Source organism: Mytilus californianus, unplaced genomic scaffold (genome assembly GCF_021869535.1).
Source record: "Mytilus californianus isolate M0D057914Y unplaced genomic scaffold, xbMytCali1.0.p SCAF_18, whole genome shotgun sequence".
NCBI classification, from domain to species: domain Eukaryota; kingdom Metazoa; phylum Mollusca; class Bivalvia; order Mytilida; family Mytilidae; genus Mytilus; species Mytilus californianus.
The window spans coordinates 4,241,203-4,267,363 of record NW_026262666.1 but is presented as its reverse complement, the minus strand read 5'-3'; the positions used below and the strand labels follow the sequence as shown (position 1 = coordinate 4,267,363).

The 26,161-nt window shown below is 31.5% G+C and overlaps 1 protein-coding gene across 1 annotated transcript in view; it reads left to right on the top strand.

The window, feature by feature from the left end:
* Positions 1 to 25,928, top strand: part of LOC127726779 (stabilin-1-like) — a 46,668-nt gene extending 20,740 nt beyond the window's left edge. Inside the window, exons 4-10 of the mRNA XM_052234233.1 lie at positions 4,217 to 4,345; positions 7,006 to 7,134; positions 10,218 to 10,346; positions 13,431 to 13,559; positions 16,644 to 16,772; positions 19,857 to 19,985; positions 25,786 to 25,928. Coding sequence (XP_052090193.1) covers positions 4,217 to 4,345; positions 7,006 to 7,134; positions 10,218 to 10,346; positions 13,431 to 13,559; positions 16,644 to 16,772; positions 19,857 to 19,985; positions 25,786 to 25,928 — 917 coding nt within the window. The remainder of the gene's footprint in view (positions 1 to 4,216; positions 4,346 to 7,005; positions 7,135 to 10,217; positions 10,347 to 13,430; positions 13,560 to 16,643; positions 16,773 to 19,856; positions 19,986 to 25,785) is intronic.
* The last annotated feature ends 233 nt before the right edge of the window (positions 25,929 to 26,161 follow it).

Sequence of the window (26,161 nt, the reverse complement as noted above, 5' to 3'; positions counted from 1 at the left end):
TATCTTTGATAAATGAAATTTTGAATGTTTCATTTGTCACCTATGAAATAGTTTCTGCAAATTCTGCAAGAATAGCTAAAAGTGAAATAAAGTTTCCAGGAAAATATGTTTGTTGAAAGGTAGTTGAAATATACAGAAGTATAAGCAAAAATGAAAGAAATTACTTGCCAGGTCAGAAAGCAAGCTCAAAGAACATTAATTTCTAATATGAAATCAATTACATAAACTCTTATATTAATACATGTGAACATCCTGTCAGGAGTAAGATAATCCTGTTTTCGGTTGTTTCCTCCCGTCTTCCCTTTGAAAAGAGGAAAGTCCTGTGAATCAAATACTTCATGAATGAAAATGTTCAGACACCAATTTTTACTACACTTTTTTCAAAATATTTGTTATTGAAAACATAAAAATCAGAGTGTATCTAACGAATCCAGTGTAACATTACACAGCTTGAGTAGATTTTGACCCTGGCCCAAGACTAATTAACAAGTAATTGCAGTTTGATAGAATAATCAACAGGTGATATGATATTAATAACTGGATATGGCTCCTGTTTATGGCATATGCCAAGATTGATTAAAGGTAAATACTGTTATTTATAGAAAAGTGAATTGTTCTCAAAACATCAATTAAAAAGTTTTTATGTTGAAAAATATTTGATAGCCATTCAACTCAGCAAAGTTATGTTCACTACTTCACACTGCAATGCTGCCTTTAAGAGGACATTCAGCATGCTTAAGAAAATCCATACTGACTTGCAGAGCCAAGTGTAGTCAGGACAGCAATGCTGGCTTGTACTTCTTTCATGGCCTCTTGTTAGAAGACCAGTGTCCTAATTATTAAAGGGGCACTAGCTGTCAAATTCATGTTCACCGATTTGACTCAAATTCTCATATTTGATTTATAACAATGTAAAACATTTATCCAAACTATAAAAAGTCGAAAATAAACAGTTAACAGGACATGGGCATGATAACACATAGCTTGGTTTCGTGTGTATTTTAGTCTAGACGCCATCTTATTAACTTTCGAGTTGACCTCCTTAGTCATCCGATGACCATATAAGCGATGTAAACATAAATAAAGATATAAATAGATTAAGCGAACTCGTGCTATTGGATTTTTCTAGGTCTGTTTAATTTCATATTATAGATTAAAAATATATGTTTATCATCGTTTTTACCTGTATAAGAATGATTTTTTTGTGGATTGGATCAGTCAATCAAATGATTTACCTTTGTTTCACTTTCAATGTTGACATTCTTTTCCTTTAAATAACTTTACACATACAATTCACGTGTTATCCATCTCTAGCTAAGGGGTTAAATTGAAGTTCACATGAATACGGATTCAATGAGGTTGAATTATTCACTTGCAATTGAATAATTCATTATCAATGTTTCTTAGCTTATTTTGACAAAATTGAACAATACTGGTGGATAGAAGCGAATAATTATTTCACTATTTCACTTGCATTAATGATTGAATAAAAAAAATCATATATTAGATTTTTTATATATCTCGTAGCTAGTGCCCCTTTAAATAACACTGTCCATGTAATATAGACAGGGCTATAGCTGATATATTTTTGACATTGTTCGAAACAATGACAGTCTTAAGTTTTTATAGCAAAATGACTGTATTAATGCTTTCAAAACCATACATAACTACTGTTATTGTTTGTTAATTTTCCATCTGCTTATCATTTTACAAATTTTTAGAATATTTTTATACCCTCACTGCTAAGCGAAAGGAGCATTAAGTGTTACACTTAGCCGTCCATCCTTCTGTCTGTCTTTCCATTCATTCTTTCGTCCGATTTTGAATCAACTACAATCAATGCTATATACAATGCAATGTTTAATTTTGACTTCCACTGATAAAACACAGATCAAGTTGAATTTGGGTAGTGTCACTTTAACCATTATTGAGTTATGCCCCTTTATAAATCGAAAGATTGCAATATTTTTAGTTTCCTTTCTGTAACTTAAGTTTGCCCCAACCAAACATTATGAAACCTATACACAATATTCATTACCACAAAACTAAGATCAAATACAAATTTTTTGTTTCCGTTTTCTAACTTTAGTTTGCCTCAACCAAATGTTAAGAAACTTATACACAATGCTTATTACAACATAATACTGATTAAGTACGAAATTTGGTGGCGACACTTTTACCATTCTTGAGTTATATTTTTGACATTGTTCGAAACAATGACAGTCTTAAGTTTTCTAGCAAAATGACTTTATTAATGCTTAAAAAACCATACATAACTACTGTTATTGTTTGTTAATTTTCCATCTGCTTGTCATTTTACAAATTTTTAGAATATTTTTATACTCTCACTGCTAAGCGAAAGGGGCATTAAGTGTTACACTTAGCCATCCATCCTTCTGTCCATCCATCTGTCTGTCTTTCCGTTCATTCTTTTGTCCTTCCCAAAAGTATTTTTACATATTACAAGCAAGCTTTAAAAGCTTGAGTGGGGGCGTGCTTGTCCTCAGAAACATTTTTCTTTTATTTTCTTATATATCTAGGTCAAGTACAATGAATACAAATAAAAAAGATGGAGGCATGAATTAAAAAACTCTTCTTTATTTTCTCTTTGTACTCAAAGGAAAGGTTTAATCATACTAGTACTTTATTTACCAACAATTAACAATGAAACAGCACAGGAAGACTCAGTTTTGTACAGTAACAATAATAAAGATGTTCAGAATAAATGGGAGAAGTAATTTTTATAGAATCAAAGTACTAAACTGTAACTCAAATTTTGCTTTTTATTATTTTGTCAGCTGAAGAATTTTTATGCCCCCGCCGTAGCGTAAGTTTTACCCTTGTCCGTCTGTACGTTCGTCCGTACGTCCCAAAATTGGTTTCAGTTCTCTAACGTGAGTTTGCCTCAACCAAATATTATGAAACTTGAACACAATGCTTATTACCACAAAACACAGATCAAGTTTGAATTTTGGTGGCGTCACTTAAACCGTTCTAGAGTTATGCCCCTTTATAAACGGAAAAATTGCAAAATATTTAGTTTTCCGTTCTCTAACTTAAGTTTGCCTCAACCAAATGTTAAGACAGTTATACACAATGCTTATTACTACAACACACAGATCAAGTTTGAATTTTGGTGGCGTCACTTTAACCATTCTAGAGTTATGTCCCTTTATAAATGGAAAAATTGCAAAATATTTAGTTTTCCGTTCTCTAACTTAAGTTTGCCTCAACCAAATAATATGAAACTTATACACAATGCTTATTACCACAAAAAACAGATCAAGCTTGAATTTTGGTGCCGTCACTTTAACCGTTCTAGAGTTATGCCCCTTTACAAATGGAAAAATTGCAAAAATTTTCTTTTCTTCTAATTATCAAGTTTTTTTTTAAATTGGAGTTTTCTACCTTTGTCCATGACTATAGTTAAATCAACTACAATCAATGCTTTATACAATGCAATGTTTAATTTTGACTCCCACTGATAAAACACAGATCATCATCAAGTTGAAGTTGGGTAGTGTCATTTTAACCATTATTGAGTTATGCCCCTTTATAAATCAAAAGATTGCTAAATTTTTAGTTTCCATTCTGTAACTTAAGTTTGCCCCAACCAAACATTATGAAACCTATACACAATATTCATTACCACAAAACTAAGATCAAGTACAAATTTTTTGTTTCCGTTTTCTAACTTTAGTTTGCCTCAACTAAATGTTATGAAACTTATACACAATGCTTATTACTACATAATACAGATTAAGTACGAAATTTGGTGGCGACACTTTTACCATTCTTTAGTTATGTCCCTTTATAAACATAAAAATTGCTGAATTTTTCGTTTCCGTTCTCTAACTTTAGTTTATCTCAACCAAATGTTATAAAACTTATACACAACTGTTCTAGAGTTATGCGTGTTTACAAATAGAAAAATTGCTGAATTTTTAGTTTCTGTTCTCTTCTTAAGTTAGCCACAACCAAATGTTATGAGACTGCACACAATGCTTTTTACCACAAAACTTAGATCAAGTTCAAATTTGGGTAGCGTCACTTTTACCATTCTTCAGTTATGTCCCTTTATAACTATATGATATGCAAGCGGGGGCATCATCTGTGTCCACATGTGGACACTATCCACATTTAATTATCTTTATCTTTAATAATCTGCACTGTTTTGTACTTCTCACTAAATTTTTCTTTTTTTCATTATTGTCAGGAAGAGCCATAGGAGAAAGTTGTACCAATGTTTCACAATGTATTGCAACCAATGCTGAATGTACTGGTGATGGCACAAAGTCATGTAAATGTCCAGTCACACATTTCCATGATGGTACCAACTGTGTTAGTAAGTATCTTTAACTTGTTTATCAAATGAGTTAAAATAGAATGTTTTATATAAACTGTAGATCAAATGTCATATTTTATTGTTTTCATTTTTCACTATTTGATATGTTTAACAGTCAGAGATATAACTCTATAGGGTTATTACAGAAAATAACTTGCGTGTGTTATTACAGATACTTTCATGAGTTGTCTACTCTTTATTCCTTAAACTTTCTAAATCTGCAATAACATATGTTTGTTATTTGTAAAATTAGTCAAAAATATTTTAATTTATAATGGGCTCTAGGGAACTCTTGAGACTTTGCGCAGAAACTAAATGCATAGCCTTGATAATTAATTTTTTAATTGAATTAATACATTTTTGATTAACCATGGTAAATCAATGAGACGAGGCTAATTTAAGGGATAAACTTAGCTGTGATAACATAGCTTAGTTATTAAAGGAATGTAACTTATTATATGAGACACTTGGGAATTACTGGGAAACTTGCGCAGAACCTCATTACATGCTCTGGTCATTATTTCTTACAATAAATCAAAATACATTGTAATTAAGCATGATGTATGTCTGAGAAAATGCTTTGGAATGATATAGAGAAGCTGTGATAACACCCTTTAGTTATTACAGGCATATTTTTTCTGTAATAACATATAGGTGTACTATGCAAAATTGGCAAACTATGAACTGTTATATCTTTCTAAAGTTAAGTATACATAAAGACAATAGTAATATTAATAGAACTTGCATGCATTTTAACTAAACTAGTGATGTATATTGTCCCTTTGAAACATGTAACATACATATGTTATCACAGTTCTTTGATTTTTTAGTCCACAATAACAAATGTATGTTATTTTTCTGTAATAACCCTATACAGTTATATCCCTGACTGTTAAATCCATCCAAAAATAGTACTGTACCACCCAGATTACAATTCTATGTTGCCCTCTGGGGCTTTTGGAGAAACTTGTACAAATACTGCACAGTGTATCACTACAGATTCTATATGTGCTCGTACTGATACACAGACATGTCAGTGTCCAACCACACATTTTTATGATGGTAACAACTGTGTTTGTAAGTATCTTTGTTAAATGAAATTATGAATGTTTCATTTGTCACCTATGAAATAGTTTCTGCAAATTCTGCAAGAATAGCTAAAAGTGAAATAAAGTTTCCAGGAAAATATGTTTGTTGAAAGGTAATTGATATCAAATATACAGAAGTATAAGCAAAAATGAAAGAAATTACTTGCCAGGTCAGAAAGCAAGCTCAAAGAACATTAATTTCTAATATGAAATCAATTATATAAACTCTTATATTTATACATGTGAACATCCTGTCAGGAGTAAGATAATCCTGTTTTCTGTTGTTTCCTCCCGTCTTCCCTTTGAAAAGAGGAAATTCCTGTGAATCAAATACTTCATGAATGAAAATGTTCAGACACCAATTTTTACTACACTTTTTTCAAAATATTTGTTATTGAAAACATAAAAATCAGAATGTATCTTATGAATCCAGTGTAACATTACACAACTTGAGTAGATTTTGACCCTGGCCCAAGACTAATTAACAAGTATGTAGTTTGATAGAATAATCAACAGGTGATATGATATTAATAACTGGATATGGCTCCTGTTTATGGCATATGCCAAGATTGATTAAAGGTAAATACTGTTTATTTATAGAAAAGTAAACTGTTGTCAAAACATCAATTAAAAAGTTTTTATGTTGAAAAACATTTGATAGCCATTCAACTCAGCAAAGTTATGCTCACTACTTCACACTGCAATGCTACATCTAAGAGGATCTTCAGCATGGTCAAGAAGGTCCATACTGACTTACAGAGCCAAGTGTAGTCAGGGCAGCAATGTTTGCATGTACTTCTTTCATGGCCTCTTGTTAGAAGACCAGTGTCCTAGTTATTAAATTACAATGTCCATGTAATATAGACAGGGCTATAGCTGATATATTTTTGACATTGTTCGAAACAATGACAGTCTTAAGTTTTCTAGCAAAATGACTTTATTAATGCTTAAAAAACCATTCATAACTACTGTTATTGTTTGTTAATTTTCCATCTGCTTGCCATTTAACAAATTTTTAGAATATTTTTATACCCTCACTGCTAAGGGAAAGGGGCATTAAGTGTTACACTTAGCCGTCCATCCTTCTGTCTATCCATCTGTCTGTCTTTCCGTTCATTCTTTGTGTCCTTCCCAAAAGTATTTTTACATATTACAAGCAAGCTTTAAAAGCTTGAGTGGGGGTGTGCTTGTCCTCAGAAACATTTTTCTTTTATCTTCTGATATATCTAGGTCAAGTACAATGAATACAAATAAAAAAGATGGAGGCATGAATTAAAAAACTCTTCTTTATTTTCTCTTTGTACTCAAAGGAAAGATTTAATCATACTAGTTCTTTATTTACCAACAATTAACAATGAAACAGCACAGGAAGACTCAGTTTTGTACAGTAACAATAATTAAGATGTTCAGAATAAATGGGAGAAATAATTTTTATAGATTCAAAGTATTAAACTGTTACTCAAATTTTGTTTTTTATTATTTTGTCAGCTGAAGAATTGTTTATCTTTATCTTTAATAATCTGCACTGTTTTGTACTTCTCACTAAATTTTTCTTTTTTTCATTATTGTCAGGAAGAGCCATAGGAGAAAGTTGTACCAATGTTTCACAATGTATTGCAACCAATGCTGAATGTACTGGTGATGGCACAAAGTCATGTAAATGTCCAGTCACACATTTCCATGATGGTACCAACTGTGTTAGTAAGTATCTTTAACTTGTTTATCAAATGAGTTAAAATAGAATGTTTTATATAAACTGTAGATCAAATGTCATATTTTATTGTTTTCATTTTTCGCTATTTGATATGTTTAAATCCATCCAAAAAAAGTACTGTACCACCCAGATTACAATTCTATGTTGCCCTGTGGGGCTTTTGGAGAAACTTGTACAAATACTGCACAGTGTATCACTACAGATTCTATATATGCTCGTACTGATACACAGACATGTCAGTGTCCAACCACACATTTTTATGATGGTTACAACTGTGTTTGTAAGTATCTTTGTTAAATGAAATTATGAATGTTTCGTTTGTCACCTATGAAATAGTTTCTGCAAATTCTGCAAGAATAGCTAAAAGTGAAATAAAGTTTCCAGGAAAATATGGTTGTTGAAAGGTAATTAATATCAAATATACAGAAGTATAAGCAAAAATGAAAGAAATTACTTGCCAGGTCAGAAAGCATGCTCAAAGAACATTAATTTCTTATATGAAATCAATTACATAAACTCTTATATTTATACATGTGAACATCCCGTCAGGAGTAAGATAATCCTGTTTTCGGTTGTTTCCTCCCGTCTTCCCTTTGAAAAGAGGAAAGTCCTGTGAATCAAATACTTCATGAATGAAAATGTTCAGACACCAATTTTTACTACACTTTTTTCAAAATATTTGTTATTGAAAACATAAAAATCAGAATGTATCTTATGAATCCAGTGTAACATTACACAACTTGAGTAGATTTTGACCCTGGCCCAAGACTAATTAACAAGTATGTAGTTTGATAGAATAATCAACAGGTGATATGATATTAATAACTGGATATGGCTCCTGTTTATGGCATATGCCAAGATTGATTATAGGTAAATACTGTTTATTTATAGAAAAGTAAACTGTTGTCAAAACATCAATCAAAAAGTTTTTATGTTGAAAAACATTTGATAGCCATTCAACTCAGCAAAGTTATGCTCACTACTTCACACTGCAATATTACCTTTAAGAGGATCTTCAGCATGCTTAAGAAGGTCTATACTGACTTGCAGAGCCAAGTGTAGTCAGGGCAGCAATGTTGGCTTGTACATCTTTCATGGCCTCTTGTAAGAAGACCAGTACCCTAGTTAATAAATAACAATGTCCATGTAATATAGACAGGGCTATAGCTGATATATTTTTGACATTGTTCAAAACAATGACACTCTTAAGTTTTCTAGCAAAATGACTTTATTAATGCTTAAAAAACCATACATCACTACTGTTATTGTTTGTTAAATTTTCATCTACTTATCATTTTACAAATTTTTAGAATATCTTTATACCCCCACAGCTAGGCTAAGGGGGCATTAAGTGTCCATCCTTCTGTCCATCCATCTGTCTGTCTATCCGTTCATTTTTTCGTCCGTCCCAAAAGTATTTTCACATATTACAAGCAAGGTTTAAAAGCCTGAGTGGGGGTGTTCTTGTCCTCAGAATCATTTTTCTTTTATTTTCTTATATATCTAGGTCAGGGCTTCAAACAAATATTTGAGCCAGCCGCACATTTATGTCTTACCATGATTTTAATCCCTTAAGACTTAGTAACAAAAGGCAATTATGGGTATCGGTCGGCCATCTTATAACCAATAATTGACATTAAAAAAGCGATATTAAATAAAGGCAACAGTAGTATACCGCTGTTCGAAACTCATAAATTGATAGAGATAAAAACAAATACGAGTTACAAACTAAAACTGAGGGAAACGCATCAAATATAAGAGGAGAACAACGACACAACAAAAACACAACAAACTTTACTTGGATATAAATTCGATTTACTTTAAACTTTACTTGGATATAAATTCGATTTACTTTAAACTTTACTTTGATATAAATTCGATGTTCTGACGTGAACTGTTAAATTTACAGTCCATCATTGGAAGTGTGCAACATCAGCATACTAATATCTGCCTTTGACTCTTTATTTGTGCAAAATAACTTTGTCAAAAACTTTACTTTTGTTTTTAAAAAGCACATTTTCCTAATACCGGATGTTGACTTGACAAAACGTGGACCAGAGACGGATACGTAAAACCCGTGTACGTTTTCAAAGCATGATTGAGTTTAAGTAGCTCTTTCCACATGATTTCTTCAAGAAAATACTTGAAATGAAGTAAGATAAAGGTATCAATGATAATTTTAGCATTTTTGAAGAATTATGATGTATAATTAAATTTCCCACCTAGTTCAAAGAAAATGGTTCTGACGATTTTGCGTTTAAAAACCTTTTAAATTTTTCATCAAATCATATTTATAAACGTATTTCTGATAATTTCAATCTTTTTGACTAAATTAATTAGATGCAAACGGCTGTAATGTAAGAAAATAACTTTGGAATAGACTGATTAATGTCCGGTACAAAACAGTTTACTTGTCACATGAACAGGTAAATTTCAGCTGTCCCACAACTAATTAACCTTTATTAAAATGAGAAGGTATTAAAGTAGGGTTTGTTTTGATAGTAATTAATCATCATGTCACTTTTATGACCAGAAATGTGTGGCTGTTTAAGGCAAAAGGTCGGGTCAAAAAGATCGCATAAACTTTAATTTATATTAAAATGACCATCTCTTAAGAAAGTCTTGAGAACTAAAAGTAGATGTCCTTTTCATGCTTTTCCCAGACGGATAATGTCTGGTAAATGTATAAATGTCCGGAATATATGACCGTTTTTGATGCCATGATCTACGTCAATTACAATGAATACAAATAAAAAAGATGGAGGCATGAATAAAAAACCTTTCTTTATTTTCTCTTTGTACTCAAAGGAAAGGTTTAATCATACTAGTACTTTATTTACCAACAATCAACAATGAAACAGCACAGGAAGACTCAGTTTTGTACAGTAACAATAATAAAGATGTTCAGAAAAAATGGGAGAAATAATTTTTATAGATTCAAAGTATTAAACTGTTACTCAAATTTTGTTTTTTATAATTTTGTCAGCTGAAGAATTGTTTATCTTTATCTTTAATAATCTGCACTGTTTTGTACTTCTCACTAAATTTTTCTTTTTTTCATTATTGTCAGGAAGAGCCATAGGAGAAAGTTGTACCAATGTTTCACAATGTATTGCAACCAATGCTGAATGTACTGGTGATGGCACAAAGTCATGTAAATGTCCAGTCACACATTTCCATGATGGTACCAACTGTGTTAGTAAGTATCTTTAACTTGTTTATCAAATGAGTTAAAATAGAATGTTTTATATAAACTGTAGATCAGATGTCATATTTTATTGTTTTCATTTTTCGCTATTTGATATGTTTAAATCCATCCAAAAAAAGTACTGTACCACCCAGATTACAATTCTATGTTGCCCTGTGGGGCTTTTGGAGAAACTTGTACAAATACTGCACAGTGTATCACTACAGATTCTATATATGCTCGTACTGATACACAGACATGTCAGTGTCCAACCACACATTTTTATGATGGTTACAACTGTGTTTGTAAGTATCTTTGTTAAATGAAATTATGAATGTTTCATTTGTCACCTATGAAATAGTTTCTGCAAATTCTGCAAGAATAGCTAAAAGTGAAATAAAGTTTCCAGGAAAATATGGTTGTTGAAAGGTAATTAATATCAAATATACAGAAGTATAAGCAAAAATGAAAGAAATTACTTGCCAGGTCAGAAAGCATGCTCAAAGAACATTAATTTCTTATATGAAATCAATTACATAAACTCTTATATTTATACATGTGAACATCCCGTCAGGAGTAAGATAATCCTGTTTTCGGTTGTTTCCTCCCGTCTTCCCTTTGAAAAGAGGAAAGTCCTGTGAATCAAATACTTCATGAATGAAAATGTTCAGACACCAATTTTTACTACACTTTTTTCAAAATATTTGTTATTGAAAACATAAAAATCAGAATGTATCTTATGAATCCAGTGTAACATTACACAACTTGAGTAGATTTTGACCCTGGCCCAAGACTAATTAACAAGTATGTAGTTTGATAGAATAATCAACAGGTGATATGATATTAATAACTGGATATGGCTCCTGTTTATGGCATATGCCAAGATTGATTATAGGTAAATACTGTTTATTTATAGAAAAGTAAACTGTTGTCAAAACATCAATCAAAAAGTTTTTATGTTGAAAAACATTTGATAGCCATTCAACTCAGCAAAGTTATGCTCACTACTTCACACTGCAATATTACCTTTAAGAGGATCTTCAGCATGCTTAAGAAGGTCTATACTGACTTGCAGAGCCAAGTGTAGTCAGGGCAGCAATGTTGGCTTGTACATCTTTCATGGCCTCTTGTAAGAAGACCAGTACCCTAGTTAATAAATAACAATGTCCATGTAATATAGACAGGGCTATAGCTGATATATTTTTGACATTGTTCAAAACAATGACACTCTTAAGTTTTCTAGCAAAATGACTTTATTAATGCTTAAAAAACCATACATCACTACTGTTATTGTTTGTTAAATTTTCATCTACTTATCATTTTACAAATTTTTAGAATATCTTTATACCCCCACAGCTAGGCTAAGGGGGCATTAAGTGTCCATCCTTCTGTCCATCCATCTGTCTGTCTATCCGTTCATTTTTTCGTCCGTCCCAAAAGTATTTTCACATATTACAAGCAAGGTTTAAAAGCCTGAGTGGGGGTGTTCTTGTCCTCAGAATCATTTTTCTTTTATTTTCTTATATATCTAGGTCAGGGCTTCAAACAAATATTTGAGCCAGCCGCACATTTTATGTCTTACCATGATTTTAATCCCTTAAGACTTAGTAACAAAAGGCAATTATGGGTATCGGTCGGCCATCTTATAACCAATAATTGACATTAAAAAAGCGATATTAAATAAAGGCAACAGTAGTATACCGCTGTTCGAAACTCATAAATTGATAGAGATAAAAACAAATCCGAGTTACAAACTAAAACTGAGGGAAACGCATCAAATATAAGAGGAGAACAACGACACAACAAAAACACAACAAACTTTACTTGGATATAAATTCGATTTACTTTAAACTTTACTTGGATATAAATTCGATTTACTTTAAAATTTACTTTGATATAAATTCGATGTTCTGACGTGAACTGTTAAATTTACAGTCCATCATTGGAAGTGTGCAACATCAGCATACTAATATCTGCCTTTGACTCTTTATTTGTGCAAAATAACTTTGTCAAAAACTTTACTTTTGTTTTTAAAAAGCACATTTTCCTAATACCGGATGTTGACTTGACAAAACGTGGACCAGAGACGGATACGTAAAACCCGTGTACGTTTACAAAGCATGATTGAGTTTAAGTAGCTCTTTCCACATGATTTCTTCAAGAAAATACTCGAAATGAAGTAAGATAAAGGTATCAATGATAATTTTAGCATTTTTGAAGAATTAGGATGTATAATTAAATTTCCCACCTAGTTCAAAGAAAATGGTTCTGACGATTTTGCGTTTAAAAACCTTTTAAATTTTTCATCAAATCATATTTATAAACGTATTTCTGATAATTTCAATCTTTTTGACTAAATTAATTAGATGCAAACGGCTGTAATGTAAGAAAATAACTTTGGAATAGACTGATTAATGTCCGGTACAAAACAGTTTACTTGTCACATGAACAGGTAAATTTCAGCTGTCCCACAACTAATTAACCTTTATTAAAATGAGAAGGTATTAAAGTAGGGTTTGTTTTGATAGTAATTAATCATCATGTCACTTTTATGACCAGAAATGTGTGGCTGTTTAAGGCAAAAGGTCGGGTCAAAAAGATCGCATAAACTTTAATTTATATTAAAATGACCATCTCTTAAGAAAGTCTTGAGAACTAAAAGTAGATGTCCTTTTCATGCTTTTCCCAGACGGATAATGTCTGGTAAATGTATAAATGTCCGGAATATATGACCGTTTTTGATGCCATGATCTACGTCAATTACAATGAATACAAATAAAAAAGATGGAGGCATGAATAAAAAACCTTTCTTTATTTTCTCTTTGTACTCAAAGGAAAGGTTTAATCATACTAGTACTTTATTTACCAACAATCAACAATGAAACAGCACAGGAAGACTCAGTTTTGTACAGTAACAATAATAAAGATGTTCAGAAAAAATGGGAGAAATAATTTTTATAGATTCAAAGTATTAAACTGTTACTCAAATTTTGTTTTTTATTATTTTGTCAGCTGAAGAATTGTTTATCTTTATCTTTAATAATCTGCACTGTTTTGTACTTCTCACTAAATTTTTCTTTTTTTCATTATTGTCAGGAAGAGCCATAGGAGAAAGTTGTACCAATGTTTCACAATGTATTGCAACCAATGCTGAATGTACTGGTGATGGCACAAAGTCATGTAAATGTCCAGTCACACATTTCCATGATGGTACCAACTGTGTTAGTAAGTATCTTTAACTTGTTTATCAAATGAGTTAAAATAGAATGTTTTATATAAACTGTAGATCAAATGTCATATTTTATTGTTTTCATTTTTCGCTATTTGATATGTTTAAATCCATCCAAAAAAAGTACTGTACCACCCAGATTACAATTCTATGTTGCCCTGTGGGGCTTTTGGAGAAACTTGTACAAATACTGCACAGTGTATCACTACAGATTCTATATATGCTCGTACTGATACACAGACATGTCAGTGTCCAACCACACATTTTTATGATGGTTACAACTGTGTTTGTAAGTATCTTTGTTAAATGAAATTATGAATGTTTCATTTGTCACCTATGAAATAGTTTCTGCAAATTCTGCAAGAATAGCTAAAAGTGAAATAAAGTTTCCAGGAAAATATGGTTGTTGAAAGGTAATTAATATCAAATATACAGAAGTATAAGCAAAAATAAAAGAAATTACTTGCCAGGTCAGAAAGCATGCTCAAAGAACATTAATTTCTTATATGAAATCAATTACATAAACTCTTATATTTATACATGTGAACATCCCGTCAGGAGTAAGATAATCCTGTTTTCGGTTGTTTCCTCCCGTCTTCCCTTTGAAAAGAGGAAAGTCCTGTGAATCAAATACTTCATGAATGAAAATGTTCAGACACCAATTTTTACTACACTTTTTTCAAAATATTTGTTATTGAAAACATAAAAATCAGAATGTATCTTATGAATCCAGTGTAACATTACACAACTTGAGTAGATTTTGACCCTGGCCCAAGACTAATTAACAAGTATGTAGTTTGATAGAATAATCAACAGGTGATATGATATTAATAACTGGATATGGCTCCTGTTTATGGCATATGCCAAGATTGATTATAGGTAAATACTGTTTATTTATAGAAAAGTAAACTGTTGTCAAAACATCAATCAAAAAGTTTTTATGTTGAAAAACATTTGATAGCCATTCAACTCAGCAAAGTTATGCTCACTACTTCACACTGCAATATTACCTTTAAGAGGATCTTCAGCATGCTTAAGAAGGTCTATACTGACTTGCAGAGCCAAGTGTAGTCAGGGCAGCAATGTTGGCTTGTACATCTTTCATGGCCTCTTGTAAGAAGACCAGTACCCTAGTTAATAAATAACAATGTCCATGTAATATAGACAGGGCTATAGCTGATATATTTTTGACATTGTTCGAAACAATGACACTCTTAAGTTTTCTAGCAAAATGACTTTATTAATGCTTAAAAAACCATACATCACTACTGTTATTGTTTGTTAAATTTTCATCTACTTATCATTTTACAAATTTTTAGAATATCTTTATACCCCCACAGCTAGGCTAAGGGGGCATTAAGTGTCCATCCTTCTGTCCATCCATCTGTCTGTCTATCCGTTCATTTTTTCGTCCGTCCCAAAAGTATTTTCACATATTACAAGCAAGGTTTAAAAGCCTGAGTGGGGGTGTTCTTGTCCTCAGAATCATTTTTCTTTTATTTTCTTATATATCTAGGTCAGGGCTTCAAACAAATATTTGAGCCAGCCGCACATTTTATGTCTTACCATGATTTTAATCCCTTAAGACTTAGTAACAAAAGGCAATTATGGGTATCGGTCGGCCATCTTATAACCAATAATTGACATTAAAAAAGCGATATTAAATAAAGGCAACAGTAGTATACCGCTGTTTGAAACTCATAAATTGATAGAGATAAAAACAAATCCGAGTTACAAACTAAAACTGAGGGAAACGCATCAAATATAAGAGGAGAACAACGACACAACAAAAACACAACAAACTTTACTTGGATATAAATTCGATTTACTTTAAACTTTACTTGGATATAAATTCGATTTACTTTAAACTTTACTTTGATATAAATTCGATGTTCTGACGTGAACTGTTAAATTTACAGTCCATCATTGGAAGTGTGCAACATCAGCATACTAATATCTGCCTTTGACTCTTTATTTGTGCAAAATAACTTTGTCAAAAACTTTACTTTTGTTTTTAAAAAGCACATTTTCCTAATACCGGATGTTGACTTGACAAAACGTGGACCAGAGACGGATACGTAAAACCCGTGTACGTTTACAAAGCATGATTGAGTTTAAGTAGCTCTTTCCACATGATTTCTTCAAGAAAATACTCGAAATGAAGTAAGATAAAGGTATCAATGATAATTTTAGCATTTTTGAAGAATTAGGATGTATAATTAAATTTCCCACCTAGTTCAAAGAAAATGGTTCTGACGATTTTGCGTTTAAAAACCTTTTAAATTTTTCATCAAATCATATTTATAAACGTATTTCTGATAATTTCAATCTTTTTGACTAAATTAATTAGATGCAAACGGCTGTAATGTAAGAAAATAACTTTGGAATAGACTGATTAATGTCCGGTACAAAACAGTTTACTTGTCACATGAACAGGTAAATTTCAGCTGTCCCACAACTAATTAACCTTTATTAAAATGAGAAGGTATTAAAGTAGGGTTTGTTTTGATAGTAATTAATCATCATGTCACTTTTATGACCAGAAATGTGTGGCTGTTTAAGGCAAAAGGTCGGGTCAAAAAGATCGCATAAACTTTAATTTATATTAAAATGACCATCTCTTAAGAAAGTCTTGAGAACTAAAAGTAGATGTCCTTTTCATGCTTTTCCCAGACGGATAATGTCTGGTAAATGTATAAATGTCCGGAATATATGACCGTTTTTGATGCCATGATCTACGTCAATTACAATGAATACAAATAAAAAAGATGGAGGCATGAATAAAAAACCTTTCTTTATTTTCTCTTTGTACTCAAAGGAAAGGTTTAATCATACTAGTACTTTATTTACCAACAATCAACAATGAAACAGCACAGGAAGACTCAGTTTTGTACAGTAACAATAATAAAGATGTTCAGAAAAAATGGGAGAAATAATTTTTATAGATTCAAAGTATTAAACTGTTACTCAAATTTTGTTTTTTATTATTTTGTCAGCTGAAGAATTGTTTATCTTTATCTTTAATAATCTGCACTGTTTTGTACTTCTCACTAAATTTTTCTTTTTTTCATTATTGTCAGGAAGAGCCATAGGAGAAAGTTGTACCAATGTTTCACAATGTATTGCAACCAATGCTGAATGTACTGGTGATGGCACAAAGTCATGTAAATGTCCAGTCACACATTTCCATGATGGTACCAACTGTGTTAGTAAGTATCTTTAACTTGTTTATCAAATGAGTTAAAATAGAATGTTTTATATAAACTGTAGATCAAATGTCATATTTTATTGTTTTCATTTTTCGCTATTTGATATGTTTAAATCCATCCAAAAAAAGTACTGTACCACCCAGATTACAATTCTATGTTGCCCTGTGGGGCTTTTGGAGAAACTTGTACAAATACTGCACAGTGTATCACTACAGATTCTATATATGCTCGTACTGATACACAGACATGTCAGTGTCCAACCACACATTTTTATGATGGTTACAACTGTGTTTGTAAGTATCTTTGTTAAATGAAATTATGAATGTTTCATTTGTCACCTATGAAATAGTTTCTGCAAATTCTGCAAGAATAGCTAAAAGTGAAATAAAGTTTCCAGGAAAATATGGTTGTTGAAAGGTAATTAATATCAAATATACAGAAGTATAAGCAAAAATAAAAGAAATTACTTGCCAGGTCAGAAAGCATGCTCAAAGAACATTAATTTCTTATATGAAATCAATTACATAAACTCTTATATTTATACATGTGAACATCCCGTCAGGAGTAAGATAATCCTGTTTTCGGTTGTTTCCTCCCGTCTTCCCTTTGAAAAGAGGAAAGTCCTGTGAATCAAATACTTCATGAATGAAAATGTTCAGACACCAATTTTTACTACACTTTTTTCAAAATATTTGTTATTGAAAACATAAAAATCAGAATGTATCTTATGAATCCAGTGTAACATTACACAACTTGAGTAGATTTTGACCCTGGCCCAAGACTAATTAACAAGTATGTAGTTTGATAGAATAATCAACAGGTGATATGATATTAATAACTGGATATGGCTCCTGTTTATGGCATATGCCAAGATTGATTATAGGTAAATACTGTTTATTTATAGAAAAGTAAACTGTTGTCAAAACATCAATCAAAAAGTTTTTATGTTGAAAAACATTTGATAGCCATTCAACTCAGCAAAGTTATGCTCACTACTTCACACTGCAATATTACCTTTAAGAGGATCTTCAGCATGCTTAAGAAGGTCTATACTGACTTGCAGAGCCAAGTGTAGTCAGGGCAGCAATGTTGGCTTGTACATCTTTCATGGCCTCTTGTAAGAAGACCAGTACCCTAGTTAATAAATAACAATGTCCATGTAATATAGACAGGGCTATAGCTGATATATTTTTGACATTGTTCGAAACAATGACACTCTTAAGTTTTCTAGCAAAATGACTTTATTAATGCTTAAAAAACCATACATCACTACTGTTATTGTTTGTTAAATTTTCATCTACTTATCATTTTACAAATTTTTAGAATATCTTTATACCCCCACAGCTAGGCTAAGGGGGCATTAAGTGTCCATCCTTCTGTCCATCCATCTGTCTGTCTATCCGTTCATTTTTTCGTCCGTCCCAAAAGTATTTTCACATATTACAAGCAAGGTTTAAAAGCCTGAGTGGGGGTGTTCTTGTCCTCAGAATCATTTTTCTTTTATTTTCTTATATATCTAGGTCAGGGCTTCAAACAAATATTTGAGCCAGCCGCACATTTTATGTCTTACCATGATTTTAATCCCTTAAGACTTAGTAACAAAAGGCAATTATGGGTATCGGTCGGCCATCTTATAACCAATAATTGACATTAAAAAAGCGATATTAAATAAAGGCAACAGTAGTATACCGCTGTTTGAAACTCATAAATTGATAGAGATAAAAACAAATCCGAGTTACAAACTAAAACTGAGGGAAACGCATCAAATATAAGAGGAGAACAACGACACAACAAAAACACAACAAACTTTACTTGGATATAAATTCGATTTACTTTAAACTTTACTTGGATATAAATTCGATTTACTTTAAACTTTACTTTGATATAAATTCGATGTTCTGACGTGAACTGTTAAATTTACAGTCCATCATTGGAAGTGTGCAACATCAGCATACTAATATCTGCCTTTGACTCTTTATTTGTGCAAAATAACTTTGTCAAAAACTTTACTTTTGTTTTTAAAAAGCACATTTTCCTAATACCGGATGTTGACTTGACAAAACGTGGACCAGAGACGGATACGTAAAACCCGTGTACGTTTACAAAGCATGATTGAGTTTAAGTAGCTCTTTCCACATGATTTCTTCAAGAAAATACTCGAAATGAAGTAAGATAAAGGTATCAATGATAATTTTAGCATTTTTGAAGAATTAGGATGTATAATTAAATTTCCCACCTAGTTCAAAGAAAATGGTTCTGACGATTTTGCGTTTAAAAACCTTTTAAATTTTTCATCAAATCATATTTATAAACGTATTTCTGATAATTTCAATCTTTTTGACTAAATTAATAAGATGCAAACGGCTGTAATGTAAGAAAATAACTTTGGAATAGACTGATTAATGTCCGGTACAAAACAGTTTACTTGTCACATGAACAGGTAAATTTCAGCTGTCCCACAACTAATTAACCTTTATTAAAATGAGAAGGTATTAAAGTAGGGTTTGTTTTGATAGTAATTAATCATCATGTCACTTTTATGACCAGAAATGTGTGGCTGTTTAAGGCAAAAGGTCGGGTCAAAAAGATCGCATAAACTTTAATTTATATTAAAATGACCATCTCTTAAGAAAGTCTTGAGAACTAAAAGTAGATGTCCTTTTCATGCTTTTCCCAGACGGATAATGTCTGGTAAATGTATAAATGTCCGGAATATATGACCGTTTTTGATGCCATGATCTACGTCAATTACAATGAATACAAATAAAAAAGATGGAGGCATGAATAAAAAACCTTTCTTTATTTTCTCTTTGTACTCAAAGGAAAGGTTTAATCATACTAGTACTTTATTTACCAACAATCAACAATGAAACAGCACAGGAAGACTCAGTTTTGTACAGTAACAATAATAAAGATGTTCAGAAAAAATGGGAGAAATAATTTTTATAGATTCAAAGTATTAAACTGTTACTCAAATTTTGTTTTTTATTATTTTGTCAGCTGAAGAATTGTTTATCTTTATCTTTAATAATCTGCACTGTTTTGTACTTCTCACTAAATTTTTCTTTTTTTCATTATTGTCAGGAAGAGCCATAGGAGAAAGTTGTACCAATGTTTCACAATGTATTGCAACCAATGCTGAATGTACTGGTGATGGTACAAAGTCATGTAAATGTCCAGTCACACATTTCCATGATGGTACCAACTGTGTTAGTAAGTATCTTTAACTTGTTTATCAAATGAGTTAAAATAGAATGTTTTATATAAACTGTAGATCAAATGTCATATTTATTGTTTTCATTTTTCACTATTTGATATGTTTAAAGCCATCGAAAATAGTACTGTACCACCAAGATTAAAATTCTATGTTGCCCTCTGGGGCTTTTGGAGAAACTTGTTCAAATACTGCACAGTGTATCACTACAGATTCTATATGTGCTCTTACTGAAACACAGACATGTCAGTGTCCAACCACACATTTTTATGATGGTAACAACTGTGTTAGTAAGTATCTTAGATAAATGAAATTTTGAATGTTGCATGTGTCACTTATGAAATAGTGCTGCAAGAATAGCTAAAAGTGAAATAAAGTTTCCAGGAAAATATGTTGGTTTAAAGGTAATTGATGTCAAATATGCAGAAGTACAAGAAAAAATAAAAAAAAATACTTGCCAGTACAGAAAGCAAGCTCAAAGAACATTAATTTCTAATATGAAATCAATTACATAAACTCTTATATTTATACATGTGAACATCCTGTCAGGAGTAAGATAACCCTGTTTTCAGTTGTTTCCTCCGGTCTTCCCTTTGAAGAGATAAAAGTCCTGTGAATCAAATACTTCATGAATAAAAATGTTATTTTCATTTTTCTGTATTTTATTGATGAAAGGACTTATTTGTTCTGTCTGTCCAATTTTTGTTTCTGCACTCTTTTAACTTTAGTTTACCTCATGCAAATTTGATGAAACTCACACAATGCTGAGAAACTACAACACACAGACAGAATTCAAATTTGTGTTGTGAGACATTTACCGTTCTAGACTGACACCTCTTTTTAACTTTTGAAAATTGCAAAGCTTGAGCGGAGACACATTCTTCTTTTATTTTTATACGCTCGTTAATGGGACGTATAATGGTATACTGTTGTTCTTCTGTCCCTTCGCCTTTCCATCTGTCGGTCCCTCTGCCTGTCCGTCTGTCTGTCTGTCCATTGGCCATCCGTCTGTCGTCAACAATAACTCAAAACAATTTACCCAATTTTCATGAAACTCTGGTGAATTGTTTATATCTATTGACATGAGCTCCCTTTCAATTTTAGCTCACCTAGCTTTTCTTATCACTTGGCATCTGTTGTCGGTCGTGCGTTAACTTTTTAAAAAATCTTCTCTGAAACTACAAGGCCAAATTTAACCAAACTTCGCCACAGTCATTGTGAGTGTATCTACTTTAAAAAAATGTGTCCGATAGCTCTGAAACTAAAGCATTTAGAGCAAATCTGATATGGGGTAAAAATGTTCATCAGGTTAAGATCTATCTGTGAATCAGATCGTCCTGTTATAGCGTAACTTGCAAGTGGGGACATAATCTGTTTCCCAAGAAAACATTCTTCATTCATTTTGACAATGATAAATTTGTAAACCTTCATGGACTGTTATTAAACTTGGATAGAAGCTTAACTTCAAGACGAAGAAATAGAATCTGATGAAAAAGTTTAAATTCTTTTTAAAAACTGTATTGTGAAATTGAAAAATCATTTAAAAAAAATAATCCACAATGCTTTTCAATATAAAAATTGTAGCATATGCTATAAATTTATTGCTTTGGGATACCATACGGCATATTTTGTTAATAGTGAACAAAAAGTAAAACATGCTACACTGAGGAACAAATGATCAGTGTGCTGGAGTTTCTTATTGACAACATATTTGTTGAATTTGGAGGTAGACATTTTCAACCAAATGACGGCATTTTTATATATGGGAATGAACTCACTCTGTGCGCCTCTCTTTGCCGACCTCTTCTTATTTTCATATGAGTCAGAGTTCCTTCAGACACTTATCAAAAGCAAGAAAATCAAAGAAGTCAGAACATTTAATTTCACATTCAGATATATTGATGATGTTCTCCAAACTTTTCTGATTGGGTTCCATTGATATATCCTCCAGTACTAAAAATTAAAGAAGCAACAGACACGGCTTCCTCTGCATCATTTTTGTCGAGCCTGCGACTTTTGTTGCAAAAGCGAGACATAGCGATCCTACATTCCGACTTCGTCTGCGGCGTCCACAAATATTCACTCTGTGGTTAAAGTTTTTGAAATTTTAATAACTTTCTTAAACTATCCTTGATTTCTACCAAACTTGGACAGAAGCTTGTTTTATGATCATAAGATAGTATCCAGAAGTAAATTTTGTAAAAAAAAAATCCTGTTGGACCGTATTTTACTTATAAATGGACTTAGTTTTTCTGCCAGTTAACATTACATTCACTCTGTGGTTAAAGTTTTAAAAATTTTAATAACCTTCTTAAAATATCCTGGATTTGTACCAAACTTGGACAGATGCTTGTTTATGATCAAAAGCTAGTATCTAGAAGGAAATTTTGTAAAAATTTAATTCCTGTTTTTCTGTATATTACTTATAAATGGACTTAGTTTTTCTTCCAGTTAACATTACATACAGTCTGCAGTTAAAGTTTTTAAAACATTTATTAGATTCATAAACCATCCTGGATTTTTACCAAACTTAGACTGAAGCTTCTTACAATCAAAAGATAGTTATCTAGGCTAAGAGGAAATTTTTTAATAATTTTTTTACCATTTTTGTTGAGCCTGCAACTTCTTTTAAGAAAATTTTGCAGTTTACGGGACATATTCGTTCGTCGTACTGTCTGTCCGTCCATCAGTCCACATGTCGTACAAAAAATCAAAAACGCTTTAACCAATTTGCAAGAAACTTTGGTGGATTGTTAATATCTATTGACTTGAGCTCCCTTTAATTTTTTTATAAATTTTAGATTTAACGTTTCCGAGTTATGGGGTTTTATTCATTAAAAAAGGGGGGATTTTCCAGTTTTCAGACATTAACTCAAAAATGCTTTATGCTGTTTTCATGAAACTTTGATGAATTATTTATATCTATTGAAATGAGCTACCTTTCAATTTATATAAATTTTACATTTGACATTTCCGTGTTGTGGGGTTTTATTCTTTAAAAAATGGGGAATTTCCTGTTTTCGGACAATAACTCGAAAGTGCTTTGAGCAGTTCTCATGAAACTTTGGTGACTGCTATATTTCTATTAGCGTGAGCTCCCTTTAGTTCTTTTATAAATTTCGATTTTCTGATATGACATTTAGGAGTTATGGAATGTTATTCTTTGAAAAAGCGACTCATGGCGCAGCTGTTTAGTGTTTATTACCTTAAATATTATTATAGATAGAGATAAACTGTAAACAGCAATTATGTTCAGCAAATTACGATTTTCAAATAAGACAATATGACCATAATTGTCAATTGACCCCTTAATGAGTTATTGCCCTTTATAGTCAATTTCTAACAATTTTTCCTAAGTTTTTGTAATTAATCTTTTACAAAAATCTTCTCCACTTAATCTACTGGGCCAAATAGAATTTAACTTAGCCACAATTTTCAATAGGGTATCTTGATTGAATAATGTATCCGATGACTCTGCCAATCAACAAACATGGCCACCATGGCCAAAAATAGAACATAGGGGTTTACTATAGATGTCTATTGGAAAATTGCCAAAAAACAATTTCAAATGATCACAACTTGAAAACTAATTTAAATAATGATAAGGGGTCTTCAGTAACTATTGTAAGTCTAGTTACTAGTGGGATGACTGGCTTTTAATTTAACTACTGTGCCAAATTAAACCAAACTTGGCCTCAATCATTATTAGGGTTTCTAATACTATTTGTTGATTTTAATCTTATTTTACATGATTTCCAAAACCACAGTAGATACAGTCCTAGGTGAGCAACACAGGCTCTTGAGAGCCTCTAGTTAAGTCATATTACACTTTTATACTGACAGCAGCAATGGCAGGTGAGACACAAGGTTCTGTGTTACTCCAGAAGGCAAACATATACAAATAAATTTAGGGAGACAAGCTTATTAACATTATGGACCAAGATCACTTATCCAAAGTTGTGATGGTTATGTCTTAAGGTCTTACAGGATCTTTTATGAAGAAAAATATTTTAAAAATGAGATTAGAAAAATAACAGACTACCTATAGCTATGAAAAGATGGTTGGGACACAGCACCAACAAAGCTTTGATTAAAAGAGTAATGCTTCTTGGAAATATCAATTATATTGGAAATTTCATTGTTAGCGCTCTTATGTGTACAATTCTTGCCAGATTTTTATGAAAATTATATCATATCTTATATTAGCAATGTCTCTGACAAGTTAGAAAATCAGTGTCAATCAATCATTTTTACACACCTGTTTACAGGACGTATTATGGTTAGGCTTTAACCAATATGCATGAAACTTTAGTGAATTGTTTATATATATTGACGTGAGCTCCCTTTCGTTTTTTATAAATTTCGGATATACCGTTTCCGAGTTTTGGGGTTTTATTCATTAAAAAAGGGGGGATTTTCCAGTTTTCAGACTATAACTCAAAAAGAATTTCAATAATTTGCATGAAACTTTTGTGAATTGTTTATATCTATTGACGTGAGCTCCCATTCGTTTTTTATAAATTTCTGATTTACCGTTTCCGAGTTTTTGTGTTTTATTCATTAAAAAAGGGGGGATTTTCCAGTTTTCGGACAATAATTCAAAAAAAATTTCATCAATTTGCTTGAAACTTTTATGAATTGTTTATATCTATTGTCGTGAGCTCCTTTTCGTTTTTTTATAAATTTCGGTTTTACTGTTTCCAAGTTTTGGGGTTTTATTCATTAAAAAAGGGGGCATTTTCCAGTTTTCGGACAATAACTTATTAACAATTTCACCAAATTGCAAGAAACTTTGATGAATTGTTTATTTCTATCGACATGAGCTCCCTTTTGATTTTTATAAATTTTAGACTATACATTTCCGATTTATGGGGTTTTATTCATTATAAAAAGGGGGATTTTCCAGTTTTCGGACAATAACTCAAAAATGCTTTCACCATTTTTTACGAAAACTTTGGTAAATTGTTTATATCTATTTTTGTAAGGTCCCTTTTGATTTTTATAAATTTTTGAATTTAGGTTTCCAAGTTTGTTTATAGTCTGACAACAGATTTACTAAGCATTGCGCAACAGCACAGTGCATTGCACAACAGCAAGAAATCTTTAATTGAATATAAATTCAATTCATATAACCAATTTCAAGTTCTTTGACTACATTTATTCAGAAACCTATAGTATGTCAAATATTCAATTACAATCCAAATTCAGACCTGTATCAAGCTTGAATATTGTGTCCATTTTTGCCCCAACTGTTCAGGGTTGGACCTCTGTGGGCGTATCCAGCTGCACTCAGCGAAGTAGTTTATAAAAAGAGTTACGCCCCTTGGAAATATTAATTATATTGAAAATTGCATTGTAAGCACTCTCATGTGTACAATTTTTGAGTGATGTTCAAATATTTTTTTTAAAAGGGTTTTATCCCTTGGAAATATTAATTATATTGAAAATTGCATTGTATTTTTTCTCAAGCCAAGATATTTGTTAATAGTTTTAAAGAACGAAAAAAAAAGGTTTTTTAAGTTATTGCCTTTGGATAGATAAAAAATGTGCAACAACGGTACATTGGAACTCAACAATCAACAATTAAATAGCACAGGAAGACTCAGTTTTGTGCAGTAAACATAATAAAGATGTTCAGAACCAATAGGAGAAATACTTTATATAGATTCGAAATATTTGTCTGTTACTCAAATGTTGTTTTTAATTATTTTTTCAGCTGAAGAATTTTTTATCTATATTTTTAATCATCTGCACTGTTTTGTAGTCGTCATTTAATTTTTCTCTTTTCATTTTTGTCAGGAAGAGCCATAGGAGAAAGTTGTACAAATGTTGCACAATGTATTGCTAACAATGCTGAATGTACTGGTGATGGCACAAAGTCATGTAAATGTCCAGTCACACATTTCCATGATGGTACCAACTGTGTTAGTAAGTATCTTTAACTTGTTTATCAAATGAGTTAAAATAGAATGTTTTATATAAACTGTAGCTAAAATGTCATATTGTTTTAGTTGATATGTTTAAAGCCATCAAAAATTGTCCTGAACAACCCAGATTACAATTCTATGTTGCCATCTGGGGAGGTATACACGGTATAGGAAATACCTACGGTATTTAATCTTGAGAATTAAGAAGTCAGTTCATCCCATGCATTCAATTATTGGTCATCTATTTG